Here is an 18,115-nt window from a genome sequence, read left to right as displayed (position 1 = left end):
TCCTGGAAACCCCTACCCCAGTTCTACACACACGCACGCACACGCACACACACACACACAAGCCTGACAGGGCTGAAAAGGCTCCACAAACAGCCTGGAGACCTTGATAACATTGTCCAGCCTCCCCACATTGAACTCTAGTGGACTTTGTTTGAGGAGATTAATTTGGATATGATATCACACAATCCATTAACTCAGACTACAGAGCTGCAAACTGCTGCAAAGTATAAAAACTAAACTGTGTGTTGGCTGGTTTAAGGGGTAATATACCTTGATTCTGCCCTGATCAATCAATAAATATGGCAAAAAAAACAAACAAACAGCAGGCCGTCATGGTAGTCGGTTTATTTTTTTTGTTTTTTTTTTCCAATTACTTATTTTCAGCTATTACATTTCAATGCAAACCTTCACCAACACCAGCATAAATGTTAGCCAGAAACCATGCCTAAGCAAACAATTCTCCAAACAAATTGAATTTTATTTTCTCATTATGGCTCAGCCTCACACATCTCTGCGTAGTAGATATTAAGGTTGTATATTCTGAGCAACCATTACAAGCCACCCCTGACATTATTAGCTCTGCACAGTGGAGGGAATGATTAGTTATCTGGGCCTCAGATAGAGCTGATAACTCAGGTGAATTAGTTTGTTCCTCTGTGGCAGATTTACACAAATGAAAGTCAATGAAGAGAAAGACCAATGGCTGATAGAATCTGGCTATAAAATATCAATATCAATTCCCCCCCATGTTTACATGCACATTCCCAGCTATGACAACGTGCTAATGTTCAGCTATTCCTGCAGGGTATCCCCCCCCCTCCCTCAAAATGTTTTATCATTTCATACTGGACAAATGCTATATAATTGTATTACTGTAAGTCCTGCACACAACATTAACAGCAAGTGTTCAACAGTAATTTTAGACACATTCAAATTTCTTGCCTACAGATTTAACCCATATCTTTGGTTTAAAGTAATGGAGGCTACATTAAAGTGCCAAGTCTAGGCTTTCATTTCAGTAGGTTTACCACAACACAGTGTGTGAGATATAGCCCTTTTAACACCTACTGCCCAAACTGCAGAGGTTCAAAAGTAAAATACAAATCTTTCCTGCTATCCACCCTTAAACTATCCCTCTGCTCCCTCATCTTCTTAGCTAATAGCTATTTATCAATCACCTCAATTTGAAGGATGCTTACCAAAAAAAAAAACTACTATTAAAAAAACTAAAATAAGAATATTGGATAATACACTGTAAAATTTGAATTTCATAAAACCTGAATCAGTTTCTGTTCTTCTGAAGTGTCTGGACTCTAAGATCGTTCATTTTTTCCATCTGCTCCACACTTTCACAACTCCCTTTGCAAAACCATTGATTTTCCACAAACTCTTAGGACAGGAAGAGGACAAAGACTGACAGGCTGAAGTTAGAGGACACTTACTGGCCAATGAAGTGGCTGAAACTTCGGCACCATTGTCCGGGATTTCGCAGTGTGGGGGAGGGATTTCTGAAACAAAAACACAACGTATGAAATCAGCAAAATATAGGACAAACTGCATATTTAAATGACAATCACCACTGCAAATTAAGGAATTTTCACTGTCTCTCTGGAGTTAGTTGACAAACGGTCACTGGCAAGTGGAGTGTGAGCATTAGTCTCCTGTGAGAGTTTTTTGGTCTGGAGGACGAGCTGGTCGAGGTCCAGGTCTGTGGCAGCCACAGAAAAAGTGACAAACGATAACAGCGCCTCCACTGTCTGGCAGCAAGCATCTGCCATTGGGAGCCAGAAGTTATGGGAGTTAGTTATACCTCTGTCAGCAGCATTTACGGAGGCCATCTATAATGAGGCTAACACTTTTCAAGTGCGCATGATGACAGGCGGCAGGTCTGTAAGAGGAGCCAAGGCTGGACGGGCCTGAGTACAGTCATCTTCACAGGGAGCTGCCAGTCTGACAGCTGGAGGCTGAGCTGTTTGTCACTGTCAGGAAAATAGTGGCAGACCCGGTCCAGACATGTAATAACCAAATTATTAGTTCATGTATCCCAAACAAAAAAGAGGTAGATCTACATATTAAACAACAGTATATTTAACATAGTCTTTTCTGTTTTTTTTTTTTGGTTTTTTTGGAAGGAACAGGAAGATGTTGGGCACAAAATCTGTCATTTTCCACAACACAAAGTTAATCGAGTCTTTGATAAGGATTCAGGCAGGCAATCCTTTCCAAAGTGCTGATCAAAGGCAGTAACTGACTGCTTCAATGCAACCTCTAATATGAGCCTGAAGACATATTCTAGCCTTGATGTTGTACCATACTGCTATACATTACAAAGTCAATATAGCTGCACTGCTGATAACACTGTCAAGTGTGCTCTTTGTGCTAAGCAAATTCAGGCAGTTTTTTTTTTCTTTCAGTATTTGTGAGAGTGCTGGCTCATATTGTAAACACAAATGGCTTATTCAAATTTAGGTCCAGGCAGTGCTTGTACTGTCAGACGCTCCTCAGGAGTGGATTGAGGCAAAATCACAGAGGTGTCAGCAGCGCTTGACGGCTGTAACTAAGCCATGAAGGAACACAAATATCAGACCAGTGTAATATTTGTAAGAATATGCAGAACTTATAATTCCTCTGCTTTCAGTATGTTTAAGACTCTGTTATTATTCACTCAAGCACTTAACTCTGCTGCATTTAACACCACCAGTACTCAAGACTACACTTCTCTATTTTTATACATGAAACAAGTGTGGTAAAGGTTTTGAACCATTAGAGTTGTCATCATGAATGAAAAGATGAAGACAGGAAATGGCCTGTATCGTTGTCAGATAGCCACAATTAAAATCCACTGGACCAGACAACATCTTGAAAGTGACTAAAATGACAGGAAGGTTTAGAAAAATTATGAATCTTATCTTTATTATTTAAAATATATAGTAAATCTATCTTGGATAACCTTTGTGGCGCACTAAGGAATTGATTCTGATTAAATTTGTGGAGAATAGGGGGTGATGATGAACTTTAAAATCTCCAAATGAATGAGAGCTGCAGACACAGCAAGATCCCTAATAGCTGAAGCATGATTCATGTATTTCTTTGCTTGAAAGAGCTCCTTACTGTGGAGAGCTTTGGCTTCTTAAAGCAGAAACACAGTGGCCTTTAGACAGGCTTAAAAGAGAATGAGTATGTGAACCTAAAATAAAGTCTTATTCAGTAAATGGACCACCCACTTAAAATTTCAGCTCATCCATCACCTCAACCAGAGCACCAGTGCAAGCACACATGCATGAACAGGGAGAACTAGAGCCACATTTATCATGTCTTTGGTGGCCACATCACTGAATACTGCAAACCTGGACACCACACAGAGCAGTAAAATAACTGCATCGGTGATGGAGATGTTAAATCCTTTGCTGATGATTGAAAATTCATCCAACCAGCCAATGATCTCCTGTCTGATAATGGGAGATCTGTGACATTAAGGTGTGCTGTGTTTATCCAAACTGACTTTCTTCAGAAAATCAAGGTCTTCTGAGTTCTTTTAGATGTTTGCTGATTTTCACAGCAACAGTGAGCAATTTGTTGAGAGAAACATTGACAGGCTGCACAGTTTCCAAATCAGAATTGCTTCTGGCATTCCTCTGACAGACTGAAAATCTGGCAGGTTATGATTTGTAATCATCCAAACCTAAAATGTTTCTCTTTAGTTGATGGATAAGGGGTTTTCTAGTCATGCTATTGTTAAGGATCTATGGTTGGTAATGTCTGTCCACCCCTCTGATCTGGACTAAAATGGGCTGAGAAGAAATTTGGACATTGATGGCGCTCAGATTGTGAACCCTAATCACTGATGATTTCCTGCCCTTTCCTACAGTGCATTCAGCAGCTCAAAGTTTTCAGTTATCTTGTAAAGCATCTCATCATTTACAGGATGAACTGGCACTCAATTCTGATGGCGCCCTAAGGATAAATCCTAAAAACTTTGGTAATCTGCACTCTACAATGAGTTTTCATGGCTTTGAGTGAAATGTCAGGGCAACTATTTGTGGGGTTTCCAGGAATTCGGTACATTCATTTATATCCAAATCAGTTAATCACTTTTGTTTGATCCCTTAACTTTTCATCGAATGCCACTAGGTTAAATTTTAAAGACTTTATGACCAAATATGTGAAAAAAAAAAAAAAATTGACATCGTCATCAGCTTCAGCTGTGTTCAGAGCTCATTTTTATTAATTCATTTATTTAACATGTTAAAATGCTAAACCTGGTATTGTAGTGAACATCACACCTGCTAAACAACATCCTGTTTGCCGCCGTGTAAATATGAGCACATTGATTTTCATGCAGGCTTGTGTCAGAGACTGACCTTGAAAAATGACACATACAGGAAATGCACACAAACATGCAATCATTACTCTTTACACATTTTAGTCACTCATGAATTTTATTCAACATTCTGGGAAGACCAGACTTTTTAGTGGACAAACTAGTCCACTTCAAACCAGATTTTTCCTCATTTGAAAGAGTTTATTTTGTCTCAGAAACACTAGAAACTCTGCTAATATCCCTCATCCTCTGCTGCTCTGCTCCACAGATTTTACCTCTGGCTTTTTCCATGAAAAGCTCTCACTAGCACATTGGTCTGGATCTCTCTCCTTGATCCTTATGATTTGATCAGCCTTTGTTGCCTCTGACAAGCCATCATTTACTTCTACCTTCTATTTTGCTCAATCTCTCTTCACTCACATTCCCTTGCTGTTAAATATGTGGCTAATATCAACAGGGATTAGACAGAATAAACACAACCTTGGATGTCTTTGTCACTGTCGCTAACCTTTCCAACACATTTTGAACGCACTTTGGTTTGACTTTACATGGACACTGTAAGGCTATACAGCATAGAGAACATTGTCTCAAGCAATTAACCTTCCTGCATATTAAATATCATAGACTGTCTTTGTCTTCAGTATTTGTAATTAATTTTGCGGTAGAGGATTTTACAACTTTACCCTCTGACATGCTTCATTACCTTCATTCATGGACATCACATGTCTGGCATAGCTTTTGCAACACACTCAATTACTTTTAATCACAACAAAGTAAATTCGCAAAAGCATTTGATTCAACTTGATATTAAAACAAGTGAAGCTACATAAAAACAGCAAAATGATCTACCTGAGATTCAAACATACGCATGAATTGACGGTGTGCGATATTTACTGAAGCACAAACACACCATTCACCAAGGGGGCTGTAAATCCTGGAGCTCATCAGCATCCGCTCTGACAGATATCAGCGATGAGAATCGTTTCCACCTGTGCACGTTTCTCCGAGCACAACAAAACTGTGACATAATGGCTATCTGCTGCTGACCCCTGTGGTCAAAGTAGTGACAGCCCCGAGTGCTTATTAGGTCCTCAGCAAGAATTAGTAAATCTTTAGCTTGACAAGAGACACTGTCCAACGAGAGTTTACAGTTGTCTTCTCAGATAAAGAAAGAAATAAGAGAAGAATAAGAAACAGCTTTGCAGACGAGTGAAATAGTGCCATTGCAGAGAGCTGACTACACAATAATAGAACATATAAGAAATGTATAACATCAAACACAGCTGGGGTGTATTTTTTCTGGCGTTTTACTATCTCAGTGTTTCAGAGAGGTAGAATGACAAGGTGGATGATACCCACAAGATTAACAATATGACTGTGAACCCTTTAGCCTGGAAACACATTACTGTGAGCAACTGTAAAGTATCAGAATGATGAAAGTCCGTATTGTATGTTTTAGTGCGTATGCGAATTTCATAAAACAGCGACTATCCAAGGACAATACTTTAGAAAAGGCTCCTCTGGTAATGGTTTGTGACGTATTAAACTGGAGAGAAAAAAAATAATCATTCAAACCTGTGAAGATGAATCTCTCTGATGTCATCCTGAATCACTCTCACTACCAGTAAAGAACCAAAGGTGAAAACAAATTTCCCTATTTAGAAAGTAATTCATACGGGAGTCATTATTTAGAGTGCATTTTTTTGTGATTTTTGTCTGCCTTGCTACAGTGATGGGAAAATATATCTGAGATAAATGACATGTTAACAGAATAATTTCATGGTTCAACACGTCCACTGTGATTTATACCTCAACTGCTAAGTCTTTATGATCCCAATTCACACCAAAAAGAGCAAAATATCTATGTTGATTAGAAGAGAGATGGCAGAATGTCAATTAGAGATATATGTCCAATTATATTAACATCCTAGTTATCCCCACAGTAAGAGAGTCTTCGAAATCTGTAGTAATGAAAAATGATACAGCACTGAAAAGGGAAATCTATATGCACCCTCTTATTATGACTTATTATAAGGAAATGTGCTTGACAGAAACCACTCATCCAGTTCCAGGTAGCCTTTTTAAAAACTCCCCCATGCACAATCCCTAAACCACATCTACAATTCTAAAAAAATAAATAAATAAATAAATAAATAAAATTATTAAATGCAAGCCTGAGAAAAACCATCCATCCATCCATTTTACTGACGTGTCCTGTTTTCAGCCATCCCTTCTCTGGTAATTATTTTAAATTCTGGTTAAAACTGGTGCTGATGAAATGCTGTGCTAGCAGCCCATCCATGCTCTGGCTTGGGAGGGAGGAGATAACATTGTGACGGGGAGGAGGTGACAGCCTCATCTCAATGTGAATGAAGCTAATCACAAATGCAAATTGCAATCAGAAGGGCATATCTCCACCTAACTGAGAGATAATTGCACGATTGTGCTGATAACAAAAGGTCAACCGCGTGTAGCCACTAAGCTCTCAAATGATCATCAGACACACACTGTTTCCAGCAGTGAATATTTTTACAGACTGAATTCCTTCATTAATTTGTAGTAGTGTAGTACACTAAACACGGCTCACATTTTAGATGAAGATTTTAAACACTGATTAATTCAGCAGACAACACCTATAGGTAGAAAAACGAGGGAAATGCAGCAGCAAGAGACGTGGATCAAACCAAAAATGCAGTTTAATTTGTCATTTTCTAAATTTCAAGTCAGTCATAATAAAAATGAATCCGTCTATCAAGAAAGTCACTGTCATTTATCCTTTTTATCACCTCTACTGTCAAAGTCAGTTTGCGATTGTCTCTCTCAACAGAAGGGAAAGCAAGGGAAAGTGTTTGAGTGTCCTTGTGTAGGCTGCCTCCAGCTGTGTGGCAGGAGCGCCCTCTAGTGGACTCACCGTGGGATCTTGAAGAGGGCTTTAACTGGATGCATATCAGCCAGAGGGGGATCTCCATCTGCCAGCTCGATGGCTGTAATGCCGAGCGACCACACATCACAGCGGGCATCGTACGAGTAATCATATTGCTGTTCACAGGCTATGACCTGGCAACATGACACCACAGTGGCCATCTGAATACTTCGTTTAGACAATCACTGTGCCCTAAAATATTTTTTTTTTTAATTAAAGCACGTGAGGAAATCTGCAAGTAAAGGGGAATTTAATTCACATTTAACCTGCAGAGAACAAGAATTTACCTTAACATTGTGTCCTTATTGAATTTTTCTATGACATCCTTAGCCTAAGAAATAATTAAGACATTCCTGCTAAAAAAAAATCATAAAGCAGAATGTTTGAGTTTCTCTTTTACTTACTGCCAAAAATCTGGCAGACTTACAGACATCAATATTTATGGGGTACTTAAACACTGAAAAGTGGATCAGTTCAGTAGCCGCTGGTATGAACTTCTCTTTTCCACAGTCAATAATTATAACTGACACTACATTTTACAGCTGAGTTTATTCTAATTGCCCCTGAGGTCCCTTCCTGCCAGCCCAATCACTGCACCTCATTTCTGGCAGAGAGTAAGCTGAGGGGCCACAGACTCCCAGCTATTAACCTTGAGGCGACCTCAAGAGCTGCACTAGTCGAGGGGAATACACAATGACACAGGGGAGAGAGGGAGAGAGGGAGAGAGAGAGGGTCATGCTGGCAAAACTAAGCCACTCTCCCTTTTTTTAAATTTGCTCTTTGTAAGACATTTAAACAGACTTCAGTCATCTGAACTGAACTTCCATTAGGCATTGAAGTATGTGGACTTTTTACTGCAGTATTACTAGAGATGAACACGTGTTGGTTAACTGAAGTGTAAACTCTTACCTCGGGAGCCATCCAAAACGGAGTCCCGACTGATGTGTTTCTCCGCAATCGTGCACTGGTCAGTTGAGCTGAAACACCTTAAAATAATAAAAATTTAATTAAAAAAAACATATTCCTCATATAATTATTAAGATTTTGATATTAACATGTCTATCGCTGAAGTTCCTGAGAATAAAATTTATAACAGAGATTTATAGCAGAGACCAAATGTCTGAATTAATCAATAAATCCTGACGTATAATTTAAGGTGGCAACCTGCCAAGCAGTAATAACAATGGGCTATAATCATTTCAAATTATGTAGGACAGATTTTTATCAGCATGAGTCCACTTCATCTCCATGACACAGGGGACATAAACATGCCTGGGGGTGACTCAAAGTCATTTGCCATAACAGCTTTCTTTTAATATGCAAAGGATCACATAATGCAATCTAAATGAGCAATAATAGCCTTGGGTTAAGGCTACAGTCCATGAAATAAAAAGATGTTATGGTAAGCACGAGACCGAAGTGCTTGTGTTCCCTTTCACAAATAATGTTGCAGGAATCTCCTGATGAGCCTGTGTAGTTCAGCCAAACTCTCAAACCAATTCACTTATCTAACATTGTATTTCAGAGAAAAGATAAAGCTGGGATAACATTATCAGACGCTGATGCATGTGTGTCTTTCCAGGAATCCATGAACTGGCTAAATTGCCTCTTTCAAAGGACCATTACCAAAGTCAACCAGTTTGACTCCTCCCTCTGTTGTCAGGAGGATATTGTTGCCTTTGACGTCACGATGGATAATCCGGTTGTTGTGCAGATGCTGGAGACCCTTTTAAGTTAGAGGACAGAATAAACAAGGTGCTCAACATGAATCATGATCACATAATTAGTCATTTATCATTAGTATAAATGAGAATGTGATGCATTTCAAATTTGACCAGTACAAACTATATAAACAGGCTCCTACAGCTGTTCAGAAGAAAAGACATTCATTACCACCTGCCACACTTTCCCCCACTGGACATAAATCCTCCGCATGCTTTCTGCATGTTTGCATCCCACCTCTTCTCTAACATTAGCAGCTTTGCAGTAGGCCATCTTACCAAGAGGGCACTGTATAAGATGTATGAGATAACAGGCTCCTGCAGACGCTGGCCTCGCATGAACAGGCCTTTGATGAGTTCTGTGACAGAGCCGCCGTTGCACAGCTGGGAGGGAGACAGAGAAACTCCAGTGACTCGTCCATCTTTCACCACTCTAGATTATGATTCATGACGAGAGCTAGCCCACACACACACAAGCCAGAGGAAGCAATTCAGCATCGCATGGCAGCATGAAAGCATCAACATTCATGTAGGCAGGTTGCCATAGCAAACTGAGTGAAAGTGTTTGGCCAAGAATTGCAAACATGAGTTAAACATACTGTTAAATAGCTGACCTCTGTTATATTTACATTCAGTACTTCTCATCAAAACACACACATTCTTCAGGCCTAATAACACCATGTGTTTTCTTCCTTGTAAGACATTTCTTATAGTTTTCACATCCTACACATTTGCACCACTGCCCCATGATGTGCTGAATTACCTGCATGTTCCTACATGTGCTTGAGATGGAAACAGAGGAATCAAACAAAGAACTCAATCATCAAACATTGCACCATGTAGTTAGTCTGAAAAATATACTGAACTGCGATTCTGTTCAGCTGGGTATAATATTCACATTAGTCAACTTCTTTTTGGGATGGAAGGTTATTTTGTTTTGGTCAAACAACAGCAGTCAAAAACATACCTGTCATGCTAATGTAACCATGTTGATTTAAATGATATATTTCTGTGAGATGACTTGCAACATTGAAGCATTATTTTTCTGTTTGTCTTTTACCAGTGGCTAAGTCAGAAGAGATAGTTAGCTCGCTATGTAAGAAAATTACATCCCCAGTGTGACTGGTAGGTTGTTTGTTTATGTATAGAAATCAGCTGTCAGTGTGCACAACAACAGCCATCTATCATTAACGGAACAAATTAAAGATGCGGATGGTTTTTAGAGGACTGGATCCAGGTACTTCTTTGTTTAAAAGAAAGACTGATATCACATTCATATCCTAGTTAAAGATAAATGAACTGTTGGTCTTAGATTACAACAGGGGGCAACACTGAGCCTAGATCTATCCAAAAGTATATCTATCCCCAGCTAAAGTCCCAATCTGTCATTTTTTACACAGGTCAAACAAACATGTTATAACGTGTTGTTATCTTAGTAAAGACGGAGCCAGATTAGCTTTTTTGTTTCTATACTAAGTCCAGCAAACATGCAAATTCATATTTACTGCAGAGACGAGAGTGGATGCAATACAAAGACGCATCCCAGAAATCAAATAAGGACCTCGACTCATATGAATCAGAGACATTATGAAGAGCTCACCTCCAGTACCAACCAAAGCTGTCCTCCTGATAAGTTGTCTGACTTGTAAAACATGCCATAAAACTTCACCACATTCGGGTGGTTGGACAGAGACCTCAGGATGCTGTATTCTGCCTCAATCTCCTCATCCACGTCCTTTTAAGCAACAGCAGAAAACAAGTCAAACACAAAATTTCTGCAGGTGTTGCTATGCAAGTGTGAAGAAAACAATACAATGGCACAAAGCAAATATGAGATTTCTGCTTAAATTGTTGAAGTTTATGTTTTACTTTGAAAAACCAGAGAAAACAAGTAACTAGTTGATTATAACTAGAGCACTAACAAAAGGTTTATAAACCCTGTAAGAAAGTAAGGGATGGGCCCGGGTGCTTAACTATTGCTGGATGCGCTTTTCTATCAAAGTAAATCTCACAGGAGGGAAAGAGCAATAGTCACAGAGACAGAATTTCTCTTCCTGGATGTCTGAGTGATAGTGTCAGCAGTCTAATCACGGAGAAGGATGAGCGAGGAGGCAGCTTCATCTTCGTGGCCATCAAGGGAGCATCATTGTGGAGAGTGCTGCCGGGATGGGGATTGTTCCACTGACACAATCAGAGGCACGTCTCAGGCCAAGTCTCACCAGCACAATATGGTGCCTAGGCAGAGTCTGTAGCCTCCTTAATGCGCAGACAAATGAACGGATATACAGAGAGGATACGGCCAAGGCAGGAGCTACACTTTCTGGTAAGGGTGTATTAGACTTAACATGACAGGAAATAAATGAAAAGGGGAAACGTTGATATATATCACAGGAGCAAACACAAGTACAACTGCATCACAACGGAGAGAGAGGAGGAAAATGTACTGGCAACTTACTCTGTTTGAATGACTCGAATGCTGAGACAAGTCAAACAGTTATAAAGAAAAACACAAAAGGTTTTTAGTTCCTTTCCTTTTCCTTCTGTCAAGAAATTTTAAGTTATTGCAGTCATGAAAAAACTGTCAGAAAGAAGAGTTGTTGGCAGTCCTTCATCAATACCAACAATAAAAAGAAATATCAGTGTTTGAATCATCTAATTTAGCCAACAAGGTATAATACACACTGACTCTGTGAGGTAAATGCAACCTGCAGCATCCTTACATGCTTCTCGTGACAATAGTAACATGCTATTATTTGACTAGTATAATGTTTACATCTTGGTTTAGTGTGTTAGGATGCTAACACACATAATCACAGAAACATTTCTGCACATACATCAATCAGCCTTTAAAAACTGCTGCATCTAGGCCCATAACAGCTTTCATTATAAATAACAAACGGGCACTTGGCAATAGATGTCATCCAGTTGCCACAATGCTTGTGAATTCTTCTGCCGTTTCCATGGTAATTATGCTTTTATATCTGACTTACATTGATCGGGTCCAACACCTTCACCGCCGCCTGACTTCCATCTTTCTTGTTGGTTACTCTGTAGACTTTGCCGTACGTCCCTTTACCAATGGTCTCCACTATGTCCCAGTTAGCTGATGGATCGCCCAGGTTCTCCAGGCCCATCATGCTGGACTTGTAGGGATACAGTCCATACAGTGACCTCCTAGAAAATAAACACAAACTAAAATCAACAATGAATTCAAATCTTAAACAATGCTAAAATGTAAATAATACATTCTTGCTTAAAATACTTCTGTTGTGATTATAAGGTTTAAATAAACCAAGGGAAATGTTAATCCCTTTCCAATACTGTCTGAATTAGTCGACACATTATCTCCCAGTGAACATCACAGAGAGGCAGGTAACTCAAATGTATGAACTGTGTACAGCCTACGTGTAGGCATACGGTACATCGTGTGAGAACATTTGCTCCCAAAGGCCTTCTCGTTCAGCTCAGTGAAACGACTATATCCGCCGAGGGAGCCACTTAACGAGCTTAAAGGAGAAGAAACTGAAGCAAAAACAGAGCAGACAGGTGGCAGGTGGAGATGACAGTACTGTACTTACATGGCAAGTGTTATTTTCTTCTGACTCATCAGGGCTGAGAGAAATGATTACTAAAGAGTCTCTAGTGATCATAATATAACGGCAATAGCAACAGCGGTTTCTTCCTGAAGAGGACAGGCAACAAGTCGCGTTTCACGCAGAGACACTGAATTAGCTTCTCTCCACAGGGACAATGTCACTGCCCACTAAGAAGTGCAATCTCCTCAGGATCAACTGGATTGAATGGAGATTAACTTGACATGTACTGTCCTGAATGAGCAGTGAACTATCACCCCAACCTCCACTGTTTAAATAAATTATTATTATGTAAAGTGTTTTATAAAATGTCATCCACCTATGACAGAGTTATCAGAACTGAATGGCCGAGAGCGATAAAGAAGCCTGACATTAATCATCATTTAAGCCTTTGTGTGATGGTCCGGTGACCAAATACAACATGCAAGACCAATAACGCCAAGCATTAAGCGTCACAATATCTGAGGGAGTAACATGATGACTTAGGAGACGACGTTGCCGTGCTGGAATACAGGCTTCCAATTTTTGCATGATGACACATACACCAAATAAACATGATGGATAGGAATGTTTGTGCACAATCTAATGACTGCTTCACTTGTCATACATGTGATAGGCATCACTGAGGCTGCATGACCCTGAAAAAGGGAAGGAGAAGTCATTTTTTTGTAGATTGATGTGAAAAATGTGGAATGATGTTTAACCCTTAGGAGATGTGGCAGCTCGGCTCGTACGTGACGGTAGATTTATGAAATGCTGTGCATGCGGGTTGATGATGAATGGATGTACCGCTGCTCTGTGTACATGTTCAAACGTGAAGCACAGAGATACGACTGATATCCTTCACTGTACCCTTTAAGAAGCAGTGTGTGACAGCAGCAGCAGCCAAACACCTGTTGTAACGATACATTTCTATACCATACATTTAAATACTAATAGACAAGATGAAAACAAAACCACATACCACACTGCCTGGTTTTATCTTCAGCAAAAATCCATTATTGATTGATCTAACGTTTGTAACAGATGGCCCATGTTACTCTACAGCAACTTTTCTAATGATTGACTGCACCAGATACCTTCATTATCAATATTTTCCTGCAAGTTAGATGGGCGCCTGCAGGGCATATGGGGCAGATTATTGCTAAAGTAACCTATAGTGAAAGTTAGTTTGGAATTATCTTGTCTGCAAGAGCTTTCAAAAAAAGTTCAAGCTTCCAAGGCAAAAGTGCAACTGCAATTGGAATTTGAACCACCAAAGTACTGTTGTAGGGTACCACAGCCCACCTACCGTTCCACCGAGTCCTAAAAAAAAAAAACATTACTTCATACCCTGTTTGTCACCTAACAATCTAATGTGTTGATTCATTATTCACACTTGCTTTCAAAGATCAATAAAATGCAGACCAAAAAGCTTAAGTCATACTGTGCCTACCTGTTTCTGTGAGTGTTTCTCGCCCTCACGTCAAAACCAGAACCAGACTAATCCACGTTCATCTAGAGAGATGAATAATTCACCGGTCATCTGCAACCTGATCGTCCACAGTGTTAAATATTCAGGTGGCAGAAGTAGCCACTCATAATGGTCGGCTGATATTAAGCATCTCGGGTTGCACACGGGTTACTAGGAAGTTTGTGACAGTTGCTAGGTCACATATTTTCTGCCTCTGTACTGTGTTGTTTTCACATTTGGCCGCAACTTCGCCTGACAACTTTATCCCAGTCTCTTGTATGCCAGTACACCAGTGTAATAAGCATCTCTGCAGCTGCTGTGAACCATTGGATGTTACAGTATGTTGGAGCGAGAGGATTCCACTGAGCTAAGAATAATCATTGCAGTAGTGTTGGAGTCTGGCTTCCTTAATAGATCCACACCTACATAACAGGATTTACAAGCTGACTGACAACAACTTAAAAGAAGACATTACTTCACCACAACACCGGATGTTACTGTTGCCATGATCTCAAAGGGCTGGGGATCTATTATAGTTTATTAAATCTCTTTACATGTAGTCAACGGTATCTCTGAGGAAGTCACAGTCAAGAAATTAATTTCAAACCTTCCCAGGAACTAATGAGTGAAATTTAATTTTAATAACATTCTCACATTATCAACACCATGGACAGGTTTGTTTCACATTGGTGTCTGTTGCATAAATAATACCAAAAAACTGCACAAGTGCAGTATGTGTCTATTTTGCCTGTTTGATGCCTATTGCTTGTTTGGTGTAAGTTTTTGTGATGTGTGTGCTCCACATTCTCTTTGGTGCACAAATAAAAGATTAGACAGAACAAAGACAAAACCCTCTGTTGCTGAGTTTTCTCACTAAACTACAAAAGGGATTCACAACATGAGGTTCAGGGGCGATAGCATCACAGTACGCTTTAATGTCCTCACATGAATCCAGTTCATGCAATTTTAGTTCCCTTAGCCCTTTTTGCAGTAATTTCTATGACACCCTAATTTGTAGACCTAGACACCACTGATCCCAGATGCCAATGCTCAGGTTACCCTTTGTGAAAAGAGACATTCGATCTGGTGTTTAAAAATGTTGGTCAGTGCTTCCATGTGATGCTGTGAAATCCAGTATAATCTAATCCAAGCTAAAATCACTTGAATTTCTGAAAAGAAAAAGAGATGCTTGTATGGTTTTGTGCTGCTTTGTTGCCCCACATTTGCATTTACAGAGTTACATCTATGGTTCAGTAATAGCTGGAGGTGGTAACAGGTCTATACGATGTGACCAGCAGCAGCACAGGATCTTTGTCACTAGAAACAGTGCGAAGTAAAAGTGAATAATCTAATTTTCTGCTTCTCTCTCACAATCCAGCCTGCTCTGGTAAAGCCTTATGGGAACTCCACTTGGTAAACCCTTTGGTAAGTCTATGAAGAGAAAAAAAACTCTATACTATAATCCCTTTTAAGGGGATATGAAGAGGCTTTGCAGTAAACCCCCAATAGCCACGAGTCAGGCCTAAAGCATTGTGCCCTTGTTCTCACCCTGGATAACCAAAGCCTCGCACAAGCAGAAAAAGGCCACATTTTTCAAAGTAATACTCTTAGCAGGGCAACTGCACAATTAATCTCCAAGGGGCGAGTCTGGAAACATAAAATCTAAACCTACTTGACAAAAAGCCAACGTCATCATTAAAATAATCAATCTGAAAACCTGAATCACAGTTATTAAGTAACGTCTGTCATCTCATCATAAATATCACAACCGTTCAGCAGAGACTACGATGTGTAACGCTGTACAGAGCAGTGCACATACAACTAAACTGTCTGTAATACATCAACATTGATTAGCACTGAACAATCAATCATACTCTACAAGCTACATCCAGATGTTTAATCCCCCAGGCACTGGCTTTTTCTGACAACACTGAGAATTATAGGTTAACCTTTAAGCACAACATTTTCTTTAGACAGAACAGTCAATACAATGGCATTTCATCATTTTAACATTATCCCAACTATCAGCATTATAGATAATTGATAACTAATACAACTGCCATTTAAAACGTAAGGCGGAAACAACCAGAGAAGTATGAAGCACTTAAAGGTTTTGCAATGTACAGACAGTGGTGTAATGTATTGTACTGTGATGTATTATACTGTGATGTATTATACTGTGATGTATTGTACTGTGCAGCATTGCCAATATTTTGCTGCAATTCTTCAGATGCTGAAAACAAAATGGACTTAACTATATTATGTTTGATGTCTTGATAACTAACTTCATGGTCAATGTAGAACAGAAAAACGATTATTTTGCCTGTATTGATGTAGAATTTACTATAGAGGATGTTAGGAGACGTTTAGATTTCAGGCGTTTTTTTGATGCTATATGATTTGAAAAAAAACAGATTACAAGTCCCACCTCATTTCTATAACCTTGTAAAGAATTATTCTCCATTCAGTCACATTTTAAATATTGCATATTTTGTGTGGTATGTTAGACCATGAGAAGAATATATCTATGGAAGCCCACTGGTGACATTTGGTGGAAAACATTATTATGACTTAAGAAAGAATAGGACTGAGACAGTTGTCATGCATGGCCAGAACACAACTTAGTCCTTGAAGAAGGAGGAACAAGTTGTCGATGACTACTCGTTCATAGCATTTAGCCTCTGGTACATCTGGGACAGGAAGGAGCTCATTATCAGACGTGAAAACGTCGACACTGGCTACCGAGTGGCCATGCACTAACTATATTGTTGCCAAACATTAGTCTCTTCTTCCTAAAAGTGATTAAATTGTGACCACAGAAGACGAAACGCACCATGGACAGATTAATAAACAAGCCAGGGCCCAGGGGCCCCTAGAGGACAGCCATGAAGAGACCTGTACATTAGAGGGAGTCAAACTACAGCAAAGTGCAAAGAAAAAAAATGGATGCGGTTACAAAATCACTATAAACATTGTAAAAACAAGTCGAAATGGGCACAAAAAGATACAAGAACTGATATTTCACAATTAAAAATAATTAAGGACAGGGACACCAGGAAAAAAAACACGGAAACAAGCAGAGTGTGAGCTTGTGTATTTTGTTTTTGCAGGCCTACACATGAGGAAACACGAATCCTACCTGGACTTTCTCGCCTCCGTGTGTCCATCGCTAAAATCTGCAAAACAGGCGAAAACAACAGGTGACTGCAGACACACTTTACGGCTTTTAACCAACTAGAGAGTCTTTACGTCAGACTTACGGTCCATTGCAACATATCCGAAATGATTTCCCCGTTTGCTAAGGTGAAGACTTGAGTTACTGACAGTACAGACACCTGAGCGTGCAGCCCTGGTCTGCTCATGCTGACAGGACGCAGCGCCCTGACCTGGACACGGAGGAAACGAGGAAATATCCAGTGACGGTCACTGTAACACAAACATTTACCGGGGGAAAATTCCTCCGCCGGTCCATACTAGAACTCTTTTTCTTTTTGTGTAATTGGCAGAAAACAGGAGGCTTTAGTGTGGCCACTGGTCATTACCCATAACGCCTCCCTCATTTATGAAACTTCAGTCCAATTACTCCAGAAAACGCACGGTCACATGGTAGTCTGGTTTGGCTCCGAGGACCAGGCCAACAAGGAGCAGTGGACTAGAACAGCACAAACAGAAACCAATCAGCAATAACAGATGCCTGTGTGAAGTGTAATGATCCTATATATTTACTGCCAACACTCTTAGAACTGGCATACACTGATATTTCATTGGTCTAAACTAAAGAACACAAGTAGCATCTGAAATATAGTTTATTTAGCAGGTCATAGGATGTGCGAGCTGTGGTTGTGATCATAAGGCAAATCCTTCTTGAGATTTCAGCTCCATCGAAGGGAGACCCCTGGTGGACACAGTTAGAGGTGGATAACCATATCTCAACACACACACATCATTTAATGATAGTAAGCAATGACCAAAGCTTCATGGGGCCAACAGTTATTGATGAAATCCTCTTCCCTGTCATGTATCTAGAGCTTATTTTAATTTATGTACATTATCTATTTACATGATATAATGCAGGGTTAAAGGTTATTGGCAGTTAAGACATTG

The 18,115-nt window shown here is 39.7% G+C and overlaps 1 protein-coding gene across 3 annotated transcripts in view; it reads right to left on the bottom strand.

The window, feature by feature from the left end:
- The window catches only part of myo3b (myosin IIIB), a 58,314-nt gene extending 40,919 nt beyond the window's left edge, over positions 1–17,395 (bottom strand). For all 3 annotated transcript variants that reach the window (XR_004463017.1, XM_026296515.1, XM_033324997.1), the window contains exons 1-9: positions 17,272–17,395; positions 17,151–17,187; positions 11,956–12,139; positions 10,566–10,700; positions 9,245–9,349; positions 8,871–8,970; positions 8,154–8,230; positions 7,233–7,378; positions 1,443–1,508 (exon numbers count right to left, since the gene is read on the bottom strand). Coding sequence is in view for 2 of the 3 variants with exons in the window: in XM_026296515.1 (XP_026152300.1) it covers positions 1,443–1,508; positions 7,233–7,378; positions 8,154–8,230; positions 8,871–8,970; positions 9,245–9,349; positions 10,566–10,700; positions 11,956–12,139; positions 17,151–17,187; positions 17,272–17,278 (857 nt within the window). In the remaining variant the exon portion in view is untranslated. The remainder of the gene's footprint in view (positions 1–1,442; positions 1,509–7,232; positions 7,379–8,153; positions 8,231–8,870; positions 8,971–9,244; positions 9,350–10,565; positions 10,701–11,955; positions 12,140–17,150; positions 17,188–17,271) is intronic.
- Positions 17,396–18,115: the final 720 nt, after the last annotated feature.

This window comes from Mastacembelus armatus, chromosome 21 (genome assembly GCF_900324485.2).
Source record: "Mastacembelus armatus chromosome 21, fMasArm1.2, whole genome shotgun sequence".
NCBI lineage: Eukaryota > Metazoa > Chordata > Actinopteri > Synbranchiformes > Mastacembelidae > Mastacembelus > Mastacembelus armatus.
Note: the sequence above shows the minus strand (reverse complement) of the source record. Positions and strands in the feature narration are given on the sequence as shown.